The sequence below is a fragment of the Hyaena hyaena genome, unplaced genomic scaffold (assembly GCF_003009895.1).
Source record: "Hyaena hyaena isolate Hyena2069 unplaced genomic scaffold, ASM300989v1 scaffold_360, whole genome shotgun sequence".
Taxonomy (NCBI): domain Eukaryota; kingdom Metazoa; phylum Chordata; class Mammalia; order Carnivora; family Hyaenidae; genus Hyaena; species Hyaena hyaena.
The window spans coordinates 1,478,355-1,503,353 of record NW_024080993.1 but is presented as its reverse complement, the minus strand read 5'-3'; the positions used below and the strand labels follow the sequence as shown (position 1 = coordinate 1,503,353).

Genomic DNA, 24,999 nt, shown 5'->3' with positions numbered 1-24,999 from the left:
TTCTCTCTGCTTCCACTGATTGGCATTCTCTCTTATCCACTTTTGGTTTCCATTCTCCTGGGCTTCTGGAAGTTTCTGAGTGGCCAGATGTGTTCTCCCAGACTCCACAGAATGGCTTCCTTTCCATCACTTGAGTGTCCACTCAATCTGATTAACCACTGTAAGTAGCCCATCCACCCTGCGCCCCCTCCTCTCTCCGATTGGTCTAACTCCCCTTCTTGGAATTCCTCCTTTACTCCCAATTACCATCTGATAAATTTCATATACTTACCTGTTGATTTCTGCTTTACCCCCACCTAGAGGGATATAAGCACTGTGAGAGCAAAGATATTGCCTAATTTGCTTAATGCTCAATGTCCAGGGTCAAGGGAAGTATCTGGCACATAGCAGGCATGCCATATTATTATTAATTATTATTATTATCATTATTATCTTAATGTTTATTTAGTTTGAGAGACAGAGTGTTGGCATGAGCGAGTGCAAGTTGGGGACGGGCAGAGAGAGAGGGAGAGAGAATCCCAACCAGGCTCCATGCTGTCAACTCAGAGCCCGATGCAGGGCTTGATCCCATGAACCATGACATCATGACCTGAGGTGAGATCAAGTAGGGCGCTTGATCCACTGACTGAATGCATTTTGACAGAATGCATTTTTTACCATAAATATCACAACTTTGAAATGAAGCCAATTTTTACAGTCCACCCGTCTGGACAAATGTCATATGTCAAGCAAATTAGTACTTAAGAACAAAGATTTCTGGTGCCTAGGAAGAGATCTTAGAATATCATACAGCTATTTATAGGACACTAGTTCAGCAAACATTATACACAATTAAAAAGGTTTTTCTTATAACTTTTATCTTTTTATTTCATGAAGTGAGAGTAATTTCTCCCACAAGTAAAAGCCAACGCTAGGCACAAAATGCTTCAGCACTCCTTACACCTGCATCTTGTTTATAGGAGCCAACGCTGAATATATTAGCTAATTATAGATATGCAGATGTCTTGTTTTCCTTAATGCAAAAAAGATATAAAATCATGTGAAATAGTGTAGTACTCATGCCCGTGGCTGAATATCCCATTTCCATTAGATGAACTTGGGCTCAATGGTAGAGAGACAGATTAAAAGTCAGAACAATAAGCAAGATTATTCATAATTCAAAATCTTCACATTCTGCTGACACGTTTCGGGGTTTAGGACACTAAACTGAAGAGATCTAAATTGCAAAACAAATTATCATCTATTGATTCCTCTCTTATAGCAGAAAAATTAAATCTAGATCTTGGAGACTTAGCAAAAAGGGGGAAAACATTAGCTTCGGGAACTTTTAAAGAAAATATGAAAAACTGTGTTTATTAATATAGATGTCCATCTTTGCAGGGGTGGGGAAATGGCAAATCTGAATAGAACACCGAGGAAGTAATGATTTATTTTGAAAAATTTGAAAGGAGATTTTCATGAGAGTTGGTGCTTTTCCAGCATATGATCAGCACACTTGCTTTCGAGACCAATGGGTATCAAGATGAAATGGAATCATGTGATAAAGGCAACAAACTTAGTGAAGGGAAAAAGTCTTCTTAATGCTGCAGGTTGTACACTGAATGGTGGATCCTGTCTATATGAGTAATGAATGAATCGCTACCACTGGCACCTTTTCAGAAGGTCATTCAAAAGAACACAACCCGACCGACTAAGAGCACGTGCTCTGGAGCTGTGGTTTTGGTTTTTGTTCTGTTACTGTGAACTCTTCTATAAATGAGGTTGGAAGAAGGCAGCCTTCCGAAGGTGTTCCTTCTCCATTGGTTAGTGTTCTTGCCTCCCAGTCCTGTTACTGCTGGACTTGCTCTGACAAGGAATCACGGGCCAGGCCCATGATGTCTTCCACCGAGGATGAAACACCAGATGAGACAAAGCAGGTGGGATCTGAGTTATGAGGGATCCTGTTCACGCATCTGGTGGATGTCTCAGGCATCACCAAACTTAAAGAGTGTTTAAGCAAAACCCTGCACTTAATCAGAGTTTTGGAACAGACTCTATGTCAGTGTTTTCTGACGTTCTCCGACATCTAACAGGGATTTTTAGGTCTCAAAAGTCTTTCAGGGATGCAAGCAGTCTCTATGAGCAATCCGCTAGCTTCCTTTCAAAAAGTAAGTATCTAATGGTGGAGCTTCAGTCAGTAGGGTCGGCCTTCAGGCTGGGTTTCTGTTGTGCCTGCTGGCTTTTGCAATGCCATTCCAACCTCTCTGAGTATTTGTCATGGATTGGGTAAAGCAACTTGTGCATCTTAGGCATTCAAGGTTATACTCAGTACTCTTACCCACTGAGACCTAAAGAAGCTTTCCGTTCTTTGGGGTCATCTTATAACATCCTCAAATATAAGATATGACTTCTCCAGGACCCAAGGAGTTCTACCAAGTATTATATTTCTTATTCATTTTAGGGGTGCATCTGGGGAATATTTTTCATCATTTGGGAAGGATCCCTGATTTTTCAAAATTTTGTTGTTTACCTCCTTATAATTCTGCAGAATTTACAAGCTAGCCTCATTTTGTCACAAGTTATGCCAGTTCCATTTGTCAGCCTATTCTTTTATGAGCCCAATAATCATTATTCATAAAAATTGTAGATTAGAGTATCTTTTATATCAGGAAGTTTGAGTCCCTTCATAGGAATTCTGGTTATGGGTGAGGGAATTAGCATATCCTTGTGCAAGAACTGTTAAAATAGATTATATAATCTTTCAGGTAAAGGCAAATTGAGATTTTTTTTTAAATCAGAAACTGGGATTGCAAAAAAAATTACAGATCAATGACAGCACTGAAATCTCTAGTGCCTTTGGAGCTTCCTTATTAGTTTGAACTATATCAGATATTGTCAAAGCCAATGGGAGAGCCATTCTATTTAGACTCTGATAATCAATAAAGTCAATCTAGAAACATTGACTGCTTTGGTCAAGTAAGTCTTTCATAGAAGGAGGTGTTGTGAGCCAGGGTACCGGTCTCTACTGCCCCTATGTTAATGCAAAAATTGCCAGAACCTCTCCAAGAAATCTTTCTAGGTTTAGTTTTGAGAATGTTGGCTCTTGGTTGGTGGGGTCTCATTATTTTATACAATCACAACTGGCTTATGGCATCGTTTTTACTACAGCTGTTCTTTTCATGTGTTATGAGAGCAGAAAGTCACTATGTTCTGCACATGTGCTATGCCTGGGCCCGTGGTATGAACGGGCACCTTTTGTTTTTGAACAGCTGCCTTTCCATGCACTCTTCAAACAACCTCCAATTCCTTAGTACAATGTCCAGGTGAGATTGCATTGATTGAACTCAGAAAATAGGGTTTCCCAGCCTTTTGACAATCCAACAAGCCTCAGCAAGTGGTCTCAATTCTCCTGCTGGGAATGTGACAAGAGTATATTCAACAGTTGAATTCAAATCTTTTCCCGAGATTATTGTGTCTCATCTCTTTTTTAGCTTTCATCAAGGTCTTTTGCAGATTGGTGAAGTTAAGCACAAATATCAGAAATTTTCTAGAACTTTGTAGTAGAGGGAAGAACACCTATTCTGATTTTTTTCTTGCAAGACGTTTAATTTTATCTATCCGTGGACAGAGACTTATATGGTAGGCTAAATAATTTCCCTCATGCAAAACAGGAAAATGCCTGAAACCTATGAATATATTATACATAAACACCCCCCTTCCCGAGAAGAAGGGCCTTAGCTGCTGTAATTAAGGAATTTGAGATGCAAGGTTATTCTGGAGTATAGGAGTCGGCCGAATGTAATCCCGGGAGTCCTTATAAGACACAGGCAGGAGGGTGAGAGTCAGAGAAGGGGGATGTAATGATGGAAGCAGAGGTTGGAATAAACTTGAAAGGTTGAGGAGGAAGACATAGAGCCAAGGAATATGGGCAGCCTCTAGAAGCTACAAGAGCAAAGAAACTGGCTCTCCAGATAGGGCTGTATAGCACAGCCCTGTGCACACCTGGACGTCAGCCCAGTGAAACTGATTTCAGATTTCTGACTTCCTCAAGTCCAAGATTGTGCAGTTCTGCTGTATTAAGCCACAAAGTCTATCGTATTTTGTTACAGTGGCAAGGAGAAACTAATACAACCTATATCTGGTTTCCTTCTTTTATTAATGGCCATAAAATACTTCCCAAATCCAATCTGTCTTAGGCTGCCCTGCTCCATCTTTACCCAGCTTACCATAGCTTGTGATTCCTCATTTTTTTCATGGGTGTTTATGCCAGTTTAACCACAAGATCAACACGCCCCCTTTACGGTAAGTCAGGTTAGAGCGCCTCAACTATCTCTTGGACATCTTCTACTTATTATAAAATTAAGAGATATGAGGGTTTTCTTAAGGCTCTTCAAAATCACCCTACCATCCATTGTTTGAGTCATAAAGATATTTGCTCCCATTTGATTTGGGGCATGGTCACAGATCAGTCAAGTTGGCTTCTAATTCTTGATATTGCCTTTTATTAGGGGCAGTGATGGGGTTGGAGATAATACAGATAATTCTACCCTTTAGGGGTAAGTCTCACATACCACAGTTTTTACCCAGGCCAGAGGGACATGGCCTTGGATTAAATGCAAGCTGCCACTGTGATTAATTCTTATTTTATTTAAACTCTCATGTTACTAATATTAATTTGAGACTGCTAGTCTTTGGCTCACTCTGTCTCAATATCCCTGGCAATAATTTTTACTTGAACACTTGCCTATATTTATTGGAAAAAATTGCCCAGTTCTTTTGCCCCCAAACTTCTAGAGTCCCACGTCCGTGGCCCTCTGGACATGCCTAATAGTGCCAGATAAGAGTAAAGAATGACAGATTACTCTCTTAAAGAGAACATTCTACCAAGGGGCAGGTTCACTCATCACACCTCTAACTCGCCTGTCTACAATGGAGATATTGGGATGCCAAGTTCAGTTTTCTTTTTTTTTTTTTATATGTTAGATTTTATTTCCTTGTTAAAAGCTTCAGACATCCCTGCTTGTTTGGTAAGAGTCCGTGGAAGCAACCTTTTCTCTTTGGACTATAGTTTCTATAGAACACAATGTTGCAAATCACCTAGAATCAAGGGGCTAATGGACACATTCCACTGAAATAGTTCACCTTTACAGATATCACGTTGTATGGTCTCACACTAAGAATCATCTGGCCACTATGACGGCATTGAAGGATCATTTCCTTTTCTTTCAGTTTCCATATGTTTGCCCCAAATGGTCTTAAGAGTCTAGAGTCTGTATCAATATCACTTTGACACTTATCTGCATGGTTGGTGTTAATAGTGCTGTGTGTTCCCGATAAGAAACTGGGATGGGGCGCCTGGGTGGCTTAGTCGGTTGAGCGTCCGACTTTCGCTTAGGTCGTGATCTCGCGGTTCGTGGGTTCGGGCCCCGCGTCGGGCTCTGTGCTGACTGGCAGCTCAGAGCCTGGAGCCTGTTTCAGTCTGTGACTCCCTCTCTCTCTGACCCTCCCCTGCTCACGCTGTCTCTCTCTCTCCTAGAAATAAAAAAAAAAAAAAAAAAAAAGAAACTGGGAGGCTGGGGACCTTAACCACTACCTGCTGGAGATAAGACACGTTCTTCTGCTTTGTGTGGCTAAGTTTCTCTGTAAACTCAGTACATGGCAAGGGAGTTGAGCCTAAATGGTGCATCTGCTATTCCTTAGACGTTTTGGGGCATGCCAAACAATCTCAAAGGGCTAGATTCCAGAAATAAGTTTGTAAGGAGGAACTGAGAGAAGGGAGGGCCAGGCCTCTGGATCCAGTAGCAAAGCCTTAATGGTTAGAAAGAGGGATAATTCTAGACAGAGCACGATTTTGAACTCTTTGATCAGTCTTCCTTGGAGTCCTATCCAGACCATACAAAATGTGGAGGTTGTAAGTAAAATTAGTGGTCTCTATTTAGTTTTATCCATATGAAAAAATCAGAAACAGTAAGGAGTGGTACAGAGGCATTCTCACCACTTTTGACATTTTTAGGCTTTGAAAGATCTATCACATGTGCCGTAAAAATGATGGCTGATGCAAGGAGATGATGGTAGTCATTAGAAAGGGCGATAGTGCCTGGGAAAAGTGGCAGAGTTTGGTGAAATACAGTGATAGGCAGCATCAGGTGTGCTTGGAAGGCTGAGACAGGAGGTGGCAATTGGAAACATGGTGGCTGGCTTGCAGGGGCCATCATTGCCTCCACAGGCACGAGGCACCTTCTCTATGTAGTCGAAAGGAGCAAGACAGGAAAGAAATGGTGCCTTCCATGCCAGGGCTGATAGGTGTGCTTCTGACCAGAGATACCTTCTAGGGGACCACTGAGAATAACTAGTTGTATATGCGGTTCAGACAGGAGTGACTCTGGAGTATCTTTATCAGCAGAAAGAAGCCAGCAAAACATGAATTCACATATACCCTTTACTGAAAGAATTTTGATGAAATTTCAGAGTCTCTTGTTGACAGAATTCTTTTCCCTGTGATCTGACTTCAGTATCTCTTAGAATAGGGTGAGGGTTGTTCCAGCCTGCAAATAGGGGTCCCGGTTCTCACCCCACCTCCTCAGCACCCTCCAGCTGCTCCTCGGGAGTCCCCAGAAATCTCCATGTGTGAGACAATCTTAGGAAGGCTTTCTGCTCAAATGTACAAGCCACTACTTTACCATTTACCAACATGATATTATTTGTGTCCTCAAGATGTGAATGAAAAACTAAAGGGTGATATTTACAAGGGCAACATTTTATTCCTGGTATGCTTATCACTTGTGATGGTAGGAGGAATCTAGGAAGACATCAGGATCAAGTGTATTTGCATTATACATAAAAGAATAGGAGACAGCTGAGAAGATAATCCTCTTCTTCCCTTGTGGACCAGAAAAGAGAGAAACTGGCTCTAGCTGGTGGCAACAGAAAGGACAGTAGGGAAAGTGGAATTAAAGAAAGGAGTGGCAGGGAGAGTCCAATGAGGTCTAGGGGGTGTCACTGGGATTTGCACGCAGTGCAATTAGGAGTGTCCACTCCTCACCTCTTTCTATATTCCAGTCTCCAGTTTCTGTCCTTCATCCTTGGATCTCCTTCATTCAGTTGGCACACTGGGGTCTCTGAAAGCTTATGCACCCCTTCAGGAAATGACTCTGCCACTGTCTCTCTGCTCCCTTTCATCTGCCTCTGCCTTCCTTGGGCCCCTGGTCCAGACAGCACATTCCATCACTCATGCTTTGTAGCAAGGATGGTCTCCATTCTAACCCCAGAATCCACAGGGACTGTGTGGGGAACACCGGCTTCCAAGCAGTAGAATGCTAGAGATGAATTTCCAGCCTTCAGAGTGGAACACAAAGCCTTCCCTCGTGAATACAAAGGGACTAGATATTATAGTATTATTCATCCACTGTTACAGTTCATATATTTTGGGATAATGAGGCTTTTGTGAGCTGTCCTAGGGAGCCTGGTCTTCTTACATACCACTGGTTCCAGGGAAAATACTTTGTCAATTGTAAGATTGTTTCTTTCAAGCAATCTTTGGAAACTGAAGACTGCCTGTATAGATACAAAGGAAATGCAGAAATCTTTCCATACATGAAGTTACATACAAATAACAAATGATCTAATGCCTACTCAGTGTTTTACTTTTTATTCAAGAGGCAAATTAATTAAAAAGGATTGTAAATGTGGTAGAGCAATTTGAATTTTGAAGGACTCTTAACAAAATAGACATGGTGTTTTTTTTTTCCTTTCACTTATATTAGAGGTTTAATTAAAAAGTGCACTGGAGCTACCGAAAAAGAATAGTCATCTTATAACGATCACCTCCAGCTTTTCTTGAAACATTAAAAAAAAAAAAAAAAACAATTGTAATGATGAACTGCACCTAATAGGGAAGACATGTAACAAAACACGTAGGGGACAGCTGTAGTATAGAAATAAAGTAGTATAGAAAAAAAGTAGTATAGAAATAAAGACACATTTCTTCCAATAAGAATCTGATTCTGAGTGGCTGAAGTATGGGTGATTAGAAATTTGCATACACTCAAGTCAACTGAGGCTACAGTTCAAGTAAGGGGGGCTCTTGTCCTCTATGGAATCTGGCTCCTGCCATGTTCAACATTTCCAAGATGGTGCGTGCAAGTGTGTAGACAGCAGGTCATCAACCCATTTGCAAGTGCCATCCGTATGAGATCTGAAACTCTGGATTCAGAACGAAATGGAAAAATCGCCTTGGTGAAGTTGGAGAAGGAGTCAGAGGCTCAACAAACGGCAAGTGCGAGATCATTTATTTAGAGTGGATTAGTGGAATAGGGGTTGCTGAAACAGAGGAAAGCACAGACTGCAATGGCCTCTGTAGAGGGAGACGGAGTGTGTGTCATAATCCCTGTGTGCACAGGCATGGCGTGGAGGGCTCTCATATCGTTTCTCTCAGCATTCTGACAAAATGTTCTCTCTAGTCTGTGTGCCAGGAAACCTTGGGGACTGGAAGGGAAAAATCAAAAGGATGGCAGGTCATCAAGAAGTCTCCTCCTTGGTTCAACAGTTGAAGACTGCTCAATCGGAATCAAGGCCCATGGGGGGAAATTGGCAGCCCTAAGGAGCCAAGTGTGAGCAGAAGCACAGGGGTCAAGGTTCCTCTGAGACCTCTCCCAAGAGTGAAGAAAAGGCAGCTACCATAAAGGTCAGCTGAGGTTGATGTTGGATATAAAGCTGGTCTATGGCCCTGAAGGAGGAATTGGTTCTTTACCTACAGATTTTCTTTTCTAAACTATGATGCAAGAGATCCCATTCAAACGTGTGCCAAGATAAAAAGCATTGGTGGGGCGCCTGGGTGGCTTAGTCGGTTAAGCGTCCGACTTTCGCTTAGGTCATGATCTCGCGGTTCGTGGGTTCGAGTCCCGCGTCGGGCTCTGTGCTGACTGCCAGCTCAGAGCCTGGAGCCTGTTTCAGAGTCTGTGTCTCCCTCTCTCTCTGACCCTCCCCTGCTCACGCTGTCTCTCTCTCCTAGAAATAAATAAAACATTTTTAAAAAAATTAAAAAAAAAAAAAGCATTGGTGAGAGGCCTCGGGGTAGAGCCTGGTGCTCTACCTGTGATACATACAGGAATGGACCGACATTCAGATGGGTTATTTGTTTCTTTTGGTAATTGGTGGAAAGGATACAAACCATTTCACAGGGTGGGCAGGCACAAAGATGACTTGTTAAAATAGAAGGAGAGCATGGCCCAAAGAAGAAACAAAGTTAAAATAACCTAGAGCAATTTTTAGCCAACCCAGCAAGGAACTTGCAGAGATTAAGGGAAAAAAAGGGACCCTCTGCATCATTGTACCCGAGTCATGGCCCAGCGCTGGAGACTGCTCTCTGACTCATCACTGTCTCGAAAAGCGAACCTTCTGTACGTGGTGGTTTTAATCAGGACTCTCACGGCAGGCTGGTTGCATTTCAACACAGCAGTCTGATTCCGTACCTTTCGTTCACTTTGGGTTATAAAATCGTCTCGTTCCAGTTTCAGAGAAGGAAGCTTATCCAACTTACACCTTCAGCCTTGGCTCCCTCCCCCTCCCCCAGTATCCCCCCCTCCCCCCCCCGGCGCCTGAGGGCTGGACCAAGGACCAGCATGGGGGGTGGAGGGGGGCAAGCTTCCCACCTTCCTCCTGCCCCCTTGTTCTTCCTCCTCTGTTGGTAGGGAAGGAGGGGGAAGGAGAGGTTTCTTCACATAAAGGCAGACGCCGAGGTTGTCTTCTTTTTAAGTTTTATATATTTTGAGAGAGAGAAAAAAAGCCTGAGTGTGGGGGAGAGAGAGAGAGAGAGAGAGAGAATGAAAATCCCAAACAGGCTCCGCACTACCAGCATGGAGCCCAATGCAGGGCTCGAACTCATGACCTGAACCGTGGGGTCATGACCTGAGCCTATGTTGGATATTTAACGGACGGAGCCATCCAGGCACCCGAGGCTGAATGTTGGTCTCCAGCTGTGTGGCCCACAGCTGTGGAACGCGAGCAGCAGGTGGCAACATGCCCTCTGCACCTTCTGATGCCCATGCCTTCCTTCACCCCGTGCTGTCTGTTCTCTCCTGCCATCGCTGGTCTTCCTCAAGGTCACCTTAAACTTGAGGACACACGGTCCGTGCTCCTTAGATCTGAATGAACCTCTGTGCTCTCTCTCCCCTGTGCCCTGGTGGCGCCAGATAAGTCACCAGCCCGGAAGCCGAGCTGACAGCCAGTCTGGAAATGAGATGTGTCTCTGTCTTCACTGCCACCTGCAAACTATGGGCTGTTCCTGGCCTATGTCCAGTCTTTTCCCAACATGCATTGCTTCTCTTTCCCAGGTCTCTCATTAAACTTCTTTTTTTTTTTTAATGTTTTATTTATTTCTAGGAGAGAGAGAGAGAGAGAGACAGTGTGAGCAGGGGAGGGTCAGGGAGAGAGGGAGTCACAGACTGAAACAGGCTCCAGGCTCCGAGCTGGCAGTCAGCACAGAGCCCGACGCGGGGCCCGAACCCACGAACCGCGAGATCATGACCTAACCGAAAGTCGGACGCTTAACTGACTAAGCCACCCTGGCGCCCCTCTCATTAAACTTCTTAATGGAAGAGGCCATCAAACCAGTTTTGTCTTTACCGCTGGAGTTTCCTGTCAAGAACTGGGCCCTCTTTGAACTGGATTCTGGTAAAGGTCAACTTATTTCCTAACGGGGAGCTACACCTGTTGATGTGTCTATTCAGTGACCTCTGGGGCCAGGAGAAGGCACTTATCAGGTGAATCACACAGAACTGTCACACTGATGTCTGATCCCTTGACATGGAGAGGAGAGACCCTAGCCAGAGAAGCCCTCAGTCTCCTCAGCACTTGGAGAAAGTCACCAAGGCCAGGACGACCCTCTGGATGGCTGAGGGATGCTGTGACAGGCACAGGTTTAGGGGGAGTGAGAAGAGCTGAAAGGGGTAGAGACGGAGCCGGAAGGGCAGACAGACAGAAGCACAAGACGTGGAAGAAAGAAAGGTACGTGGCAGGGAGACACAGAGTGGTACCAAGCCCCAGACATCCTTGCCGTTTCCTCAGGTCCTATTTACTTTTAGGTACGGGGGCCACTGCGCTGCCACTACTCGGTGTCTGCGGAAGCTTTGTCTCTACTTCTCCCCCCCACGTTCCAAAACACCAACGTAGCTGCCCCAGCATGGGGGGCATGGCCGCCAGGTGGATGCAAACCTCCGGGCAATCGCATCTGCCCCCGGGGGCTGTGATTTTGTCCCAGCCTGTTAGCAGTGCTGCCCACCTCCCATCTCTGTCACTGAGGCCTTTCCGCTGGAAGCACTCTTCCAATAGCTCGTGAGTTCCCCTCTTCTTTCACTCTTCATGTGTGCAAGGCCAGGCCTTCATGAAAATGAAGACCATATATATTGGGCTGTCTTCATTCAGTCCCAGCGTCTGGCTGCAGTGATGCTTGGCATGGATCACATACCCCTCTCCTGGGTTCACAAGAGCTGAAGTCCCTGGGAAGTCCGAGCTTCTCCAGGGAGCCAACTCCTCCCCACGACTCAGAGCCAGTCTTCGTCTCCCGACCAGTGCACCCAGCCCTTATCCACTCTGTACTCTCCCCTCCCGCCATGATGGTATTTAAATACAACGAGATCATGGATCACTTTGGAAACAGGTCTTACAGCTCCATGTGCTGGAGTCACTGCCTCTCCCTTTTTCTTTATGCAGACCCGTCATCTGTCACCCTGATGTTTCATGCAGGCCGCACACATAGGACACGACTACTCTCCCAGCCACCAGCTCCTTGCGCTCCCCCTTCTGCCTCCTGGCTTCTGGCCGCTTCTCATACTGTTGTCCTGGAAGGTCATGGTCCAGCCCCTCCTCCCCTCCCACTCACTGAGCTGCTCTCATTTCTAAGTCTTTGTCCTTTACACCAGAGTCATTCCAAACGCTCCTGTGTCCTCTCAGACGCAGCCAGATTCCCTTCAGATCTAATAAGCCACTTTGTTTGTATCACACTTTCTTAACCACTTTGGGGTCACTGCAAGAGGCCACCAGAGGTCACCCTCCTCCTTTTCTGACTGCTTCCTGGAAGCATCCCTTGTACACGTGCCGGGGCAATCCCACCCACCTCATTTATATACTCACTTCTCCCGAACTTTCACCAGCTACCCTCTCCTATGACTGTTTAATGGATTCCAAAAATCTCTCAGCATTCTTTCTTGAAAGGCACTACTTTCTCAACCACTCTGCCAAAGAGCAGGCTCCAGATTTCTCTTCATTGATGGTAAGACCTTTGGCTTACCAGACCTGTGTAACTCAGCCCTGGAGACTTACCTCTCTGATCCCATCTTCTACCTCTCTCTAGTTTCCAACCACAGTCCTGATTACTCTTCGTTATAAGTTGAATTGTGCCTTCCAAAATATAGGTTGATCCTAACTAACATGACTTTGCTGGAAACAGGGTCTTAGATATAATCAAGTTAAGATGAGATCCCTAGGTGGGCCCTAATCTAATTTGAATGTTCTCCTTATCAGAGATAGGGAAAAAGAGACAGATTCACATACAGAGAAGAAGGCCCCTGGGATGTCACAGGCATAGACTGTAGGGATGTAGCTAGAAGCCAAGGAATTCCAAGGATTGAGGGCCACCACCAGCAGCTAGAAGAGACAAGGATTCTTCATTCTACCCAGAGTCTCAGAGGGAGCCCGGCCCTGCTGACACCCTGACCTTGGACTTCTGTTGTTTTAAGTCACCCTGTTTGTGGTACTTTGCTACAGCAGCCACAAGAAACTACACAAACCAGCACACTCCTGTCTTGGGCTTGTTTGCTTTGTGCATGGAGCACTTCTGCTCAGAGAAGTGACTCCACGGTTCTCTCTGTCTCTCTCAGCCTCCGGGCACTGCTCCAACACTGCTTCTCAGAGATGACCTTCCCGATCACCTGCCATGAGACTGCAGTGATCCCTACCTCGAAGTGCCCTCACCCTCTACCCTCATTCCCATGCTGTGTCTTCTTCATGACACCATCTCATATATGATAGATTTCTGCCTTTGTTTACTCTTGCCTCCCCGCGGCTCACCTGAGGCTAGTGTGTTCACTGCTATGACGTCAGGACCAAGAAGAGAGCCTGGAACTTTGCAGCTGATTAGGGACTATCTGTCAGATGCATTACTCCTGAGGTCCACCTTCACATGGTATCAGCGTATTAAGCATTTGGACCTGTTGGTGTGTTCTTCTATGTTGGCACATAAAAATGGTTCTTTAATTCTAACTTCCCAAAGACCTCGTGGTTGAATCTACTCATTTCAACAGTGGCTCGGCATAGAGCCACATACAACATGTGCTTTCCATTTCTTTAGTTGACAACAGTAGATTTCAAAATGTGAATGGTAAAAATACAAGTAAAGCAGAATATATAAACCATTCTGTCTCTAACACGATGAGACTAGTTTTACTTTTAACGGTTTGGAAGAGACTTCCTTCGTTTATATTTTCAACGTATACTAACAATAACCCATATTCCTTAAGCACTCATGCTGGCTGGCGGTCTATGCACTTCCTTGCGGGAGTGGGATAGATTCTCCATGCCGTTTGATAGTCTGGGAGTCTGACACTCAGAGGGGTACAAAAACTTGCCCAAGATCCCAGAGCTAGAAAGCAGAAGAGCCAGGGTTCAAGGGCAGGTAGCCTGGCTCCAGAACATGTGTTTGTAACTCAGTGGTATATAGTCAATTCACATCCTGCAACTAATAGAGGCTCTTTCTTTAAAAATGTAGAACAATTTATGATGAAGAAAAGAGAAGCAATGGCTCTGAGGTAATCAACTGAAAAGATGGATTGCACCTTCTCTCGAACTACATGAGGTAGAAAGAACCAGGATAAAATAGAAATTATGAAGCTCCTTAAGTGTAGTAGACAGGAACAAGTCATTTTTTTTAACATATGGAATGTTCTAAATCATTCTGAATAAAATATAAACTATGGGGGAGGAGGATGGTATGCATATACAAAGAAACCAATTTTTCTTTCTTTTCTTTGAAATCAATTTCTCTGTTATCATCACTCAAGAAAGATGGTGCCAATCTGGATTAGTGTAAATGGTACAAATACACTGAAACTATATGGATATGTGGATGTGTGTGTGTGCGCGCGTGCACACGCACGTGCACACACACACACACACAAACACACACACTCCAAAGGACCGAATCTGTAAATTCAAGCCCTCTTCCATTAATTCTAAGGGGTATGGCTTAGGTTATATTTTCCTTGCAACTTCTAATTTAAAATTCAGTGTAATCACTGTAGGAAGCAGGCAGCTTTCTGACTCCACAGGCTGGTTTTTGAGCATTTGGTAAACATGCTCACAGGCTGGGAGTTTGTATTTCCTATACTCTCTGTCTGATAGGTTGTGGATTCCTTAAAAACAGGATTTATATATTATGAATATTCAATTCCCCTAATAACCCCAAAATCAGCTTTGATAAAGTATTTTTTTTAATACTAGAACTGAAAATGCCATTTCTTTAAAAACAACAACCAAAAATACTTGGTTAGAGCCAGAGTGCTAAGGCAACTTCCCCCAGGTGTGCTGGGAATAAGGAAAGTCAAATCGGTACTGCTTTCCTAGACCAATCACGCTCATCAACACAGTGCGTGTTTCCTATGTAAGATCTTCAAATACTTTGGGTGCAAAGTGGATAGCTGAAGCTAATTTCTCATATAAAAAGAGGTGACCAGGTCAAAACCCTAAAAATCTTCATCAGAAGGGCTCAGCGGCCACTTCCATGACAGAGAGGCGAACACAGTCAGTTAATAACAAAGTCCAACTAACACAGCTCCAGTTTTGTGGAAAAGGTATGATGCTTAAAGGAATGGTCCCATGTTTAGAAGAAGATGCATTTTATTTTTTCTTATTTTTTTAATGTTTTTATTTATTTATGAGAGAGAGAGAGAGACAGCATGAACAGGGGAGGATCAGAGAGAGAGGGAGACACAGAATCCAAAGCAGGTTCCAGGCTCTGAGCTGGATGTCAAGCACAGAGCCGGACGTGGGGCTCAAACCCATGAACCACAAGAACATGACCTGAGCCGAAGTCGGATGCTTAACCGACTGAGCCACCCAGGTGCCCCGAAGAAGAAGATGCATTTTAAAATTATTTTAAAATTTAAACCCTTATTAAAGGAATTTTAAACTTCTACTAAATTTAATTTCTTAGTTCATTATAAATTAAAATAGCTATTTTTTTTAATTTTGAGAAGAAGCCTTCTCACTTGAAACTGTGAAAATACCTTTAAAAAACTTTCTAGGACACATATTATCTTGAGTGCTGCCCTATAGCATATACATTATACGTATGATTTTCCACGCTCAAGTATGAGGTGCCTACCTGTGCACCCGTCCTAACGCGTGCATGGGCAGAAACGGGACAAAGGAGGAAGGGCGACATAAAGACACTCAAATCATTTGAACCCGTGAGAGACACCTAGGATTATCCCCAAGTCAACGGATAATCTTAATATTATTAACTGAGGAGCTCCCAGAAAGAATGAAGAAAGTATATATGAAAAATACTAAAAGATTATCATCATTCAGGTACCTCCTAAAAGGTGCCAGTGATATACACACACAAGCAAGTTTTCATGTCAAACAACTCCAGAGATCATGTAAAGTTCAATTTACTGTGACAGTCCCAACAATTTAGGAGACACTGTGTAACGGGCATAGTTCCGGCAGTCCTGACACCCGTCGGTGCCACGGATGCCTCTGCCCCGAAGCAGGAGGCCAGGGAGGTATCAGAGGTCCATCGGTCTGTGAAAACAAGCTGCGTGAACTCAGTGTGTTTGTGGCAACAGCCCAGACCCTATTCTTGCCCTTCTTCCCTCCCCGGTCCCTTTAGTGGTTCCTCAACGGTGTCTGTTCTGATGTACCCTCCTGTCTCATTTGTACCCGAACGTTCTAAGCTGGATCGGGGTGCCCACTGGACTGCAGACTCCACCTCCGTCACTGCCCACCCCGGCTCCTTCCCCTGGGCTCCGCCCCCTTCTGGGAGGCTGCCACAAACCCAGCAAATTCACCATTCATCAGACTAGGAAGAAATGTTAGAAACAGGGCTTTCATCTGCTGATTTATGGAAGTGAATCCTCAACTTCGTACCTATAAGATCCAGCTTCATTCTGAGCAGCCCTGGGTTTCTTGGCTTCATTACATGAAAACTGTACAAAGCATGTAATGAGGAATGAGAAAGGCATGATTTATGACCCTCCCCATATAGGATATTTAATTCTGCCTTTTGTTCAATGGTCTATCCATTGTGTGAGCAAAGTCAATACCAATAATGAAATGCAGACTGAAGGGCTAAATCAATTCAATAAAATGCAAGAGAAAGACTAGGGGACTGAGTACATTGGAAAGGCGAGTGCCTGCAGGATTAGTATTTGAACAACAGGTAATTACAAAAATCAATACTTGTGTATGAGAACCTGACAGGCAGCCATCGCCACGAAGGGAGAACTGTTACTATTGGTTTGGGCCCTGAGTTAGGATGAGGGAGCAAAAGAGAACTATGCAAAATCCCTATTAGAGGTTCCGCGTGTGCATGCATGCGTGTGTACACACATGTGCTCCCCATGTGAGTGAGGGAGTGAGAAAGGGAAACTCAGATGGCTCCCTCTGTGATTTTATTTAGGCATGTGCTCTGTCCCTGTACAATGCGGTGTCACGCTGTGCCCTCAGTCCTACACCACCGCTCCCCTCCTTCTCATCTCAGCCTCCCGGGGACCTGGACAACATTGTCATGAGGCCCTGGCCGTGTCCGGAGCCTTCAAGGGGTACAGTGGATCACTAACAACTACCAGATGAGCCCCTGCTCTGAGCGCCAGCTGCTGGAAGAGTTTCCAGGCAGCGAGAGGGGACACAGGGAACCTCAAGGGCGCCCATGGCAGAATTAGAAAAATAAGCACATGGACACATGCAGACGCATACATACCCACAATAAAATAACTTGTATTTTAAATAAAGTAAAATAACTTAAAATGAACGTAGAAAAGATAAAATAAAGTAACTTGAATGTTCTAACTGTGTGTTCCTGGCCAAAAAAGAATACGAATGGATGAATATGTTACCAGTAAACAGCCACCGCACCTTAAGTCACTTAGCCCGACAAGGACTCCACAGTACAGGTATCAGCATCTCTATTTTAAGGGGTGAGAGGACAACTGGCCTATTCAGGAGGCACAGCTGGTGAGCAGGGAAGCAGCACAGAGAGGGACGTGTCTATTGGACACTGAGGCATGTCCCAGCCACCCCTACATTGTGCCTCTGATCATTGTGGGGCCGTGGGGTGCTTCTGATGGGGTCACATCCAAGTCTATGGCCAGCTGCCTGGTTTCAACTGCTATTAAGAGGCTTTCTGGCCAGTCCCGGAGGACTGGAGCCAGGGAGCACGTAGACAGGGTCAGTTGGACCAGTGACTTCACATTTCTCCAGGCCAAGCTGTCTGGACCATCTGACCACATGACCCTTTCTACTAAAGGTTCAGACTCTGTTTTTGGATGTTTGGCTTCTGACCACTTTCAAGCCTCCGTCTCCCGCTCTGCCCATGTCTGAGCAAGGTGATAAGAAAGTTTGGATGCCTCCTCCTTTGGCATCAGCACATTGTGCCAGCCCCTATCCACACGTGAGAACCCTCACACTGGCCCCGCCCCATAATCACCACAAAACCCAAGCCAACCTCCTTCCCTGCTCTCAAGCCGCTTTCAGTCATGCTCAGGAGCCGCGCTGACCATCCCAATAAGCCGCAAATGTGTCGTCCAACTTTCCATACCTTCTAGGTATATTGCATGGCGTCATCAGTCTTGACTTTGGAACCACATTCCTGCTTTTGTGGGGGTATCACGACACCCCCCATCCAATCTCATGTGAACAATGGAATGAAATGCTTCCATGGCCTTTAAAGAAGCCCTCAAAGTTGTGCCCTTGAAAAAATGATGGTCTGTAATCCCCTTATCAGAATTCTGTCCTTTGTTTTGATTGACTATTTTGTTTTCTGTTAAAGGCACAGAATGATTGAGATAATTTCCATTTGGGACAGAAGTTGAATCACCTTGAGTCATTTGTAGATCTTTTTATCTAATTTTAATAGTATTTTTTGGCATTTTTAAACTTATTTTATTTTATTTTATTTTTTTTTAATTTTTAATGTTTTATTTATTTCTAGGAGAGAGTGAGAGAGACAGCGTGAGCAGGGGAGGATCAGAGAGAGAGGGAGTCACAGGCTGAAACAGGCTCCAGGCTCTGAGCTGGCAGTCAGCACAGAGCCCGACGCGGGGCTCGAACCCACGGACCGCGAGATCATGACCTAAGCGAAAGTCGGAGGCTTAACCGACTGAGCCACCCAGGCGCCCCTTTTAAACTTATTTTAGATGAACAATGTTTTTCCTCGTGTGGCTGTTGGCACTGTTGACCCTGGGGCTGGATAACTCTTTGCTGTGGGTGCCGCCTGGTGCACATGCATTTTAGGGAGTTCTGCAGCACCTCAACCCCACCCGTGACGTGCTGACAGCACCGCCACAGCCCCTCCGATTGTGACAACCACAAATGTCTCCAGATGTTGTCAACTATCTCTTGGGAGGCAAAATCACACCTGGCTGAGACCCATTGCCCTTTATTCAATCCACAAAGACACGTGACCTTTCTGCTAAGTCCCCGGAGTACCAGCGGAAGATAGACAGAAACGATGAAAAGCCTAGGCTATATCCATCCTAATGCAAGCAGGCAACCTCTGTAATAAATTGCAATTATATCTCCAAATTTCTAGTTTCCACTCTTCAACTGATTTCGACTGATTCCTCAAACTGCTCCATGTTATGGAGATGACTCTTCATAACTCACCAAATCTTTTAAAATTTTTTTGATTATTCAGCAGCTTATATGCAAATACTTGTCTGTTGTCTAAAAAAAATCAGATATACGTCGACCACTGTGATTTTCCAGAAATATCACGCAGCACAACGTATATATAAAGTACTCCAAGAGCACAAAGCATGTTAACAATTGCTTACATAATGGACACAGACAACATGCTCTTTCATAGACTCCATACATCTGTATTATATTCACTAGTAATTCTGTAAATGGCTCAAAATTCTTGATTATAACACAAATCCTATATATTGCCTAGAGTTCTCATCCTGTAAGTGAGTTTTCCAGAAGGGACAGATGATACCACAGGTTGACTGCAGCAATCTTGTAAGTTGAGGAGACAACGTAAATGCTTTTTATTTCTTGAAGATTTAGAGGCAGAGATAACTAACTCCAGAGCGGGTATTGGGAAGAGGAAGGCAAATCACATGAAAAGTCCAGCACTCGGCCATCCTACCTGTGTTAATACTAGCAGGTATCTTTGGTCATCTACACCTCGGTATTCAAATATTAAAAATGAAGGCCGAATGCATACACACGCCAATTAATCAGAAAGTGCCACTGCAGTCTTAAAAATGGATCTGAATTTTGGAAACACAACTTTGGTTTTCCTATTCCTCTCCCCGTTCAACACTACTCTGTAGACCGCCGTGATGACACACCTGCCACCGGTCCCTTAAGAATCCAAGTAGTGCTTACCTCGGCTTTAATTTTATTGTCTCCGAAACACAGGTGCTGTAAGTAGGCTGCAGCATTAGACTGGACCGAAGGAAACTGGTGTTGTAACATCTGGATCACTTCCGGTAGCTCCGGGTCTCTCCATCCAAATTCTCTGAACAAGAGGAAGGCAGGAGAATGTGAGAAAGAAATCCTACCACACTGTTAACACACATTTAGCCCATTGATGAAATGCACTTGAGTTTACAGGAAACTATTTCACAAAGGGCTTTTCTGGTTTCCTTACATGCACATTCACTTAAAAGAATCTGAAAAGACTTCCTTAGGCTGATGGCTTGGAAGTGCATGTGTGTTTACCCATATGTATATATGCTGAACATACATAGCATATACACAAAATCTTAAAGATACCAACTGAAGTTACATGTTTATGGACATTACGAAAAGAATGACTTAAAAGTGTCACATGATTTTATTAACATACACATTTTTAATTTGGCTTCAGTGGAGAATTTATAAGGTTATATTGGTTTCTAATATATTGTTTCAACAGTCTGCATCAGGGACAACGTTTAGCTAAATTATCAGACAAGAGAAAATATCACTGGATGGGTCCAATCCAAAATCCAAAATGCTGTGATAGAACCTGATGCCATCTTTCTTATTTTATGACTATTATTACTGTTACTGTTATCATAAGCTCTTCTTTAAATGATTCTCCAGAGATAAAAGCAGAGCAAGAAGACTTCATAAAAGGAAGTTAAAGAGTTAGGTTTATACAATGCTAATATATATTTTTTCACTGTACATTTTCCCCCTGTGTTCTCCTTTTCCCATCTGAGTTACTCCAAGAAGATGGCTGTTTATTTAATTTTAAGAAATACGCTCTGAGACATTTAAGTCCATCCTCAAACACAAGACTGACTGTACCATTATGCATATGAATATTGTTTTATGAAGTCAATCGGCTCAACCACTTAGGGCATGGAGCTAACGGGCCAATTCAATGGATTCTATTCCTGTAGCAGGGACCCCATTTTTAACAGAGAAATGAGACTACAGATAAAAACTTGACACCCCACATGCCACAAAAGGGTACTATTTATCCAGAGGATAGGGTGAAAGAGAAATGAGATAGCTTGGCAATAACCACTCTACTCCTGGAGAAACAAACTCAAGGGCATCCATCCTGTTGATGCCGGGTCAGTGCTGTCATCTGAGGAGAGGAGTTGCAAAAAAAATGGGGCAGAGAAGGAGCAGACAAAGGTTAAAAGTGTCCTCTTAGATTCTAACCTGTTCTCTTTATCTTTATCACAAGCCATAGAGGCTGTCGAGCAAATCTTGAAATGTGTTAGCTCTCCCTGCATGGCTCTGAAGACAATAGTCAGTGGGATTCCTTTTGAATTAGCTTAGTTTTTATTGGAAAGATCAAGCAGTTGACTTAATGTGCATTTAGTAGTTAATAAATTGACATAACATTTTAGGCAGCCTCACATATTTTCAAAAGGATGTACAGTACAAGAAGACATCTGCTATAAACCATCCATAAGTGATTGCTGGTAATAGTCAAACTACTGAATTGTTTGGGCTACGTGATCAACGTAGAAATTACAGATTAAGAACACAGGCAGCTTGTTTTTCTTTTTTAAGTTTAATGTCTTTCTCTTGCGTGATTCTACACCACTTCTGCAACATCGAGATAGCACGGCCCCTCTGCTTAGAATAGCAGCCAAGTAAAATTCTATTCTTTGTTCAAATGAAAGAAACATCTACAGAATACCCTATACATCAAGATTAGCAGTGTCCTATAGACATTGGATGGCTAAGATGAATTCGGGTGAGCCTGTGCTATTGGAAAGTGATTAGTAAAGAGCTCATGTGAGCCTATTTTATTAACCAGATGGTAGTTGTTCTATACGGCATATATGGCTTATATGGCCTATATCAATAGCATCTTCTGAACAAGATCTCTAGGGGAAAAGGCTTAGGGACTGTCTGCACACATGCAGACACATGGGTTCGTTTGCATTGACGCATGTATGTATATGTGTACACGTACGCACACACCACTCAAATTCAGAACAGATGCACTTTCTAAGGAATCATGAGCCTGGGAGGGATCTAGACTCTTTAATCTTGGTTAAAAAAAAAAAAAAAAAGCTATTCAACTTCCCTCTGAAAACTCTGGAATCCCAGACATCCCCTCCACCTCACTACTCTCTTCCCAGACCTATTCCTCACCTTTCACCCTGTTGACCAAGCCAGTCACTTCCCAACCACCCTTCTTCCTACCTAAGGCATCTAAGTAGGCACAAACGCAAAACTAATTGGGCCGCATCCCTGCTTAGAAGCCTTCAGTGGTTCCCACTGTCTTTGGGATAAAGACCAGGATATCCCATGGCTCGTAAGGCCTTTGCTTGACCTGCCATCTCTCAACTTGCCCGCCCTGTGTCCCGCTGCCTCCCTGGGCTCCCTGCACTGGCCACACTGGCAGGCAGCTGGACAGCGCTCTCTCCCACCTCTGTTCTGGCCACCTGGAACAGTCCTGGCTCAGTGGTCTCTCACTCAAACTCAGGGCCCCAGGCTCTCAGTGATCTCCTCGGGGAAACTTTCTGTGAGTCCGTCCATGCAACTCCTAGTGGTAGTGCCTCCATTGCGTTGTGGACTATGACCCATCCCCGCCTCTGTCTCCACACTGTGGTAAGTTCTAGGAGGGCAGGTCCATAGTCCTTTTGGTCATGTTTGCTAACCAGCGTGTACAATATCCCTGGTACACAATGAAAGTTATGTAATTGTGCTTTGGAAGAATCAAGGCATGAAGGAACGAGTGAAGAAAGTATCTTGGCAGGGAGAGTGTTTCCTCAGTTCTACTGATGTCCTTTGTCTGGCCAATTGGTCATTCTGGAATGCTCCCCCTTCCCCTGACACACCTAGCCAGACAGACAGACAGATACACACACACACACACACACACACACACACACACACACTCCATACTGCCAAGTTGTGCAGTCTTTACTATGCATCAACAATTCTGTGGCTGAAACCTTGCAGCGGCTTCCCACTGCACGGAGGGAAACAGCCGCCTCTCACACAGAGGACACCTCCCTGTTCCTTCGGTTCCCATCTCAAGATTTCGATACTTCTGGGGAGGCTCCTCCCTCGGGGCTCTGCATGGGGCTCTCCTGTCTTGATTAGGTCTTAGTTTGTAGGTCTCGGGGGGCATCTCCTCGAAGCTTCCAGGCAAACAAGCCTGACCCCTCACCTTCTGCCCTATTTTGTCCACTGGCTGAAATTCTCCTCCATTGTTTCCATTACTCTGATTTATTGCCCCGCCCTTTCTCTGCTGTAAACTTCATGGGAACAAGGGTCTTTCACACAGCATGAAAAATTCCCTCAGCTGCGGTGTTCGAATCCCTACCTGGTGCAATGGCAACATGAGAAAGTGGGGTCCCTGGGCGGGGAAGGGGGATCAAGGACAGAATGAAAGGGGGCGAGGGAGGTCAGAAAGCCGGATAAGACTTACGACAATGGTAAACTCGTGTTTAAAATGACTTGATGTCTCCTGGGCTAAACCAGCTTTCAGGAATCATGCTGGAGTGGACTGTGTGTCTGGGCAGTTTGCTTCTGGTTTATTCTAACTGGCACTCCCCAGCCCTGGCCATCGTCTAAGAGGATACTAGTGTTTTCAAATATTTCAATTTCACAAGAGCTATGCTCAAGGTGTGCCCCCTCAGCAGTAAGTTGAGGGGGGGGACGATTTATGTCCAAGTCTCTTTTTTCCAGAATAGTTTTGTTTCACTTAAATGAGATCATTCGGAGTTTTTGTTGTCCACGGAGATAGACCAGAGAAAGAATTGGAGGCCCAGAGGAAATAAAACATCTGTCTCATTTGGGCCAGAATTTGGTATATGATACGGTTTCTTCACATAAGGTCTTAATCCTTAAGGACAAGGAGTGGCTCCCAACAGAAAGACGTTCTGGAAAAGACATACCAATGAAGGATCAGCACAGGGAGAGGTATGGGGTCATGGAGGGGTTGGCGGATTTGGAAAAGGTACGTGCTCGCCCCAGCTGGGGAACGGCGAAGAAACAGGCTGTGTGGAGGAAGGCTGCCGGGGGGGTGGAGCAGGGGGGTGGGGGTGGCGGGATGGTGGAGACCGGGTTGGAAGGCAAGTTTAAGATGAGCTCATGAAGGGCCTTTCATTCCAATACAAAAATTCTGCTTCTGGTCTGCAGTCACTATTGGAGAAAAGAAATCTAAGAACATTCAGATTTGTTTAGGCTTCCAGAACGGCTGGAAAAATAACCTTAAGTAACAACGTGAGAGCACTGACAGTCAGTTGCCATGGCTCCCTGCTCACACGCTTTAACTCTTTCATCCTTAAGTAGCCTTCTGTGGTTTATTTTCATTTTACAGAGGAGGAAATTTGACTTACAGATGGTAGGAACTTAAGTGGTGGAGCCAGAATAAAACTTGGCTGTCTGCTTTCAAAAAGATAAATTTAACCATATAACTATGTTGCCTGCTGTAATCACCGCCTTGCAACAATGTCTAGAAGAGGGATTTTTTTAGACAATGTCTCAAAAATAAATGTTTAGGGGTGCCTGGGTGGCTCAGTCAGTGAAGCGTCCAACTTCAGCTCAGGTCATGAGCTTGCCATTCCCGAGATCGAGTCCGGAGTCGGGCTTTGTGCTGACAGCTCAGAGCCTGGAGCCCAGATTCTGTGTCTCCCTCTCTCTCTGCCCCTCCCCTCCTTGCACTCTGTTTCCCTCTCTCTCTCTCTCTCAAATAAATAAACATTAAAAAATTAAAAAAAAAAGTTTCTAACAGTGTCCACAGTGGACATTTGGAAATGCCTGAAGACTTTTTTGGTTGTCACAACTGGAAGATGTTCTTGGCACCCAGTGGGGAGAGGCCAGGAATGTGGGTCAACATCCTACAGTGCACAGCGAAGAATTCTCTGTCCCCAAACTGTCATTAGAGTCAGGGCTGAGAGACTCTGGTCTACACATGAACTGTGTCTGATCACTTGTGTCGAGCAAGCATGTTGTAAGTCTTTTACTGCTGGATTATTTTAGTAGAATGGATACAGGATTTGGTATGAGAGTAATTGGAAAAGTGTTCCAAACTTGAACGTCTGGCTTTCTCTCTTCAAATCCCTCACTGTTTGCTGGGCTTGGTTTCCATGGATCTAATATAGCAAATAACACCACCCATTTCATGGGCATCTTTTTAAATGACACATGAAATAATAAATGTGAAAGTGGCTGGCAAGGTATTAAGAGCTATAGATAGAGATACACTACTATTGTTACCTTAAGATTGTTCTAAAGGACCTTTGTATATATTTAAAATATTTATACAATGCCATTTAATGAAAAAAATAACCTTTTACTGATTGGTTTATTGATACTAGACATGATACTTAC

The 24,999-nt window shown here is 44.2% G+C and overlaps 1 protein-coding gene across 1 annotated transcript in view; it reads right to left on the bottom strand.

Moving 5' to 3' along the window:
- Window positions 1–24,999, bottom strand: part of CTNND2 (catenin delta 2) — a 935,777-nt gene that overhangs the window by 232,225 nt on the left and 678,553 nt on the right. Inside the window, exon 14 of the mRNA XM_039250112.1 lies at window positions 19,588–19,720. Coding sequence (XP_039106043.1) covers window positions 19,588–19,720 — 133 coding nt within the window. The remainder of the gene's footprint in view (window positions 1–19,587; window positions 19,721–24,999) is intronic.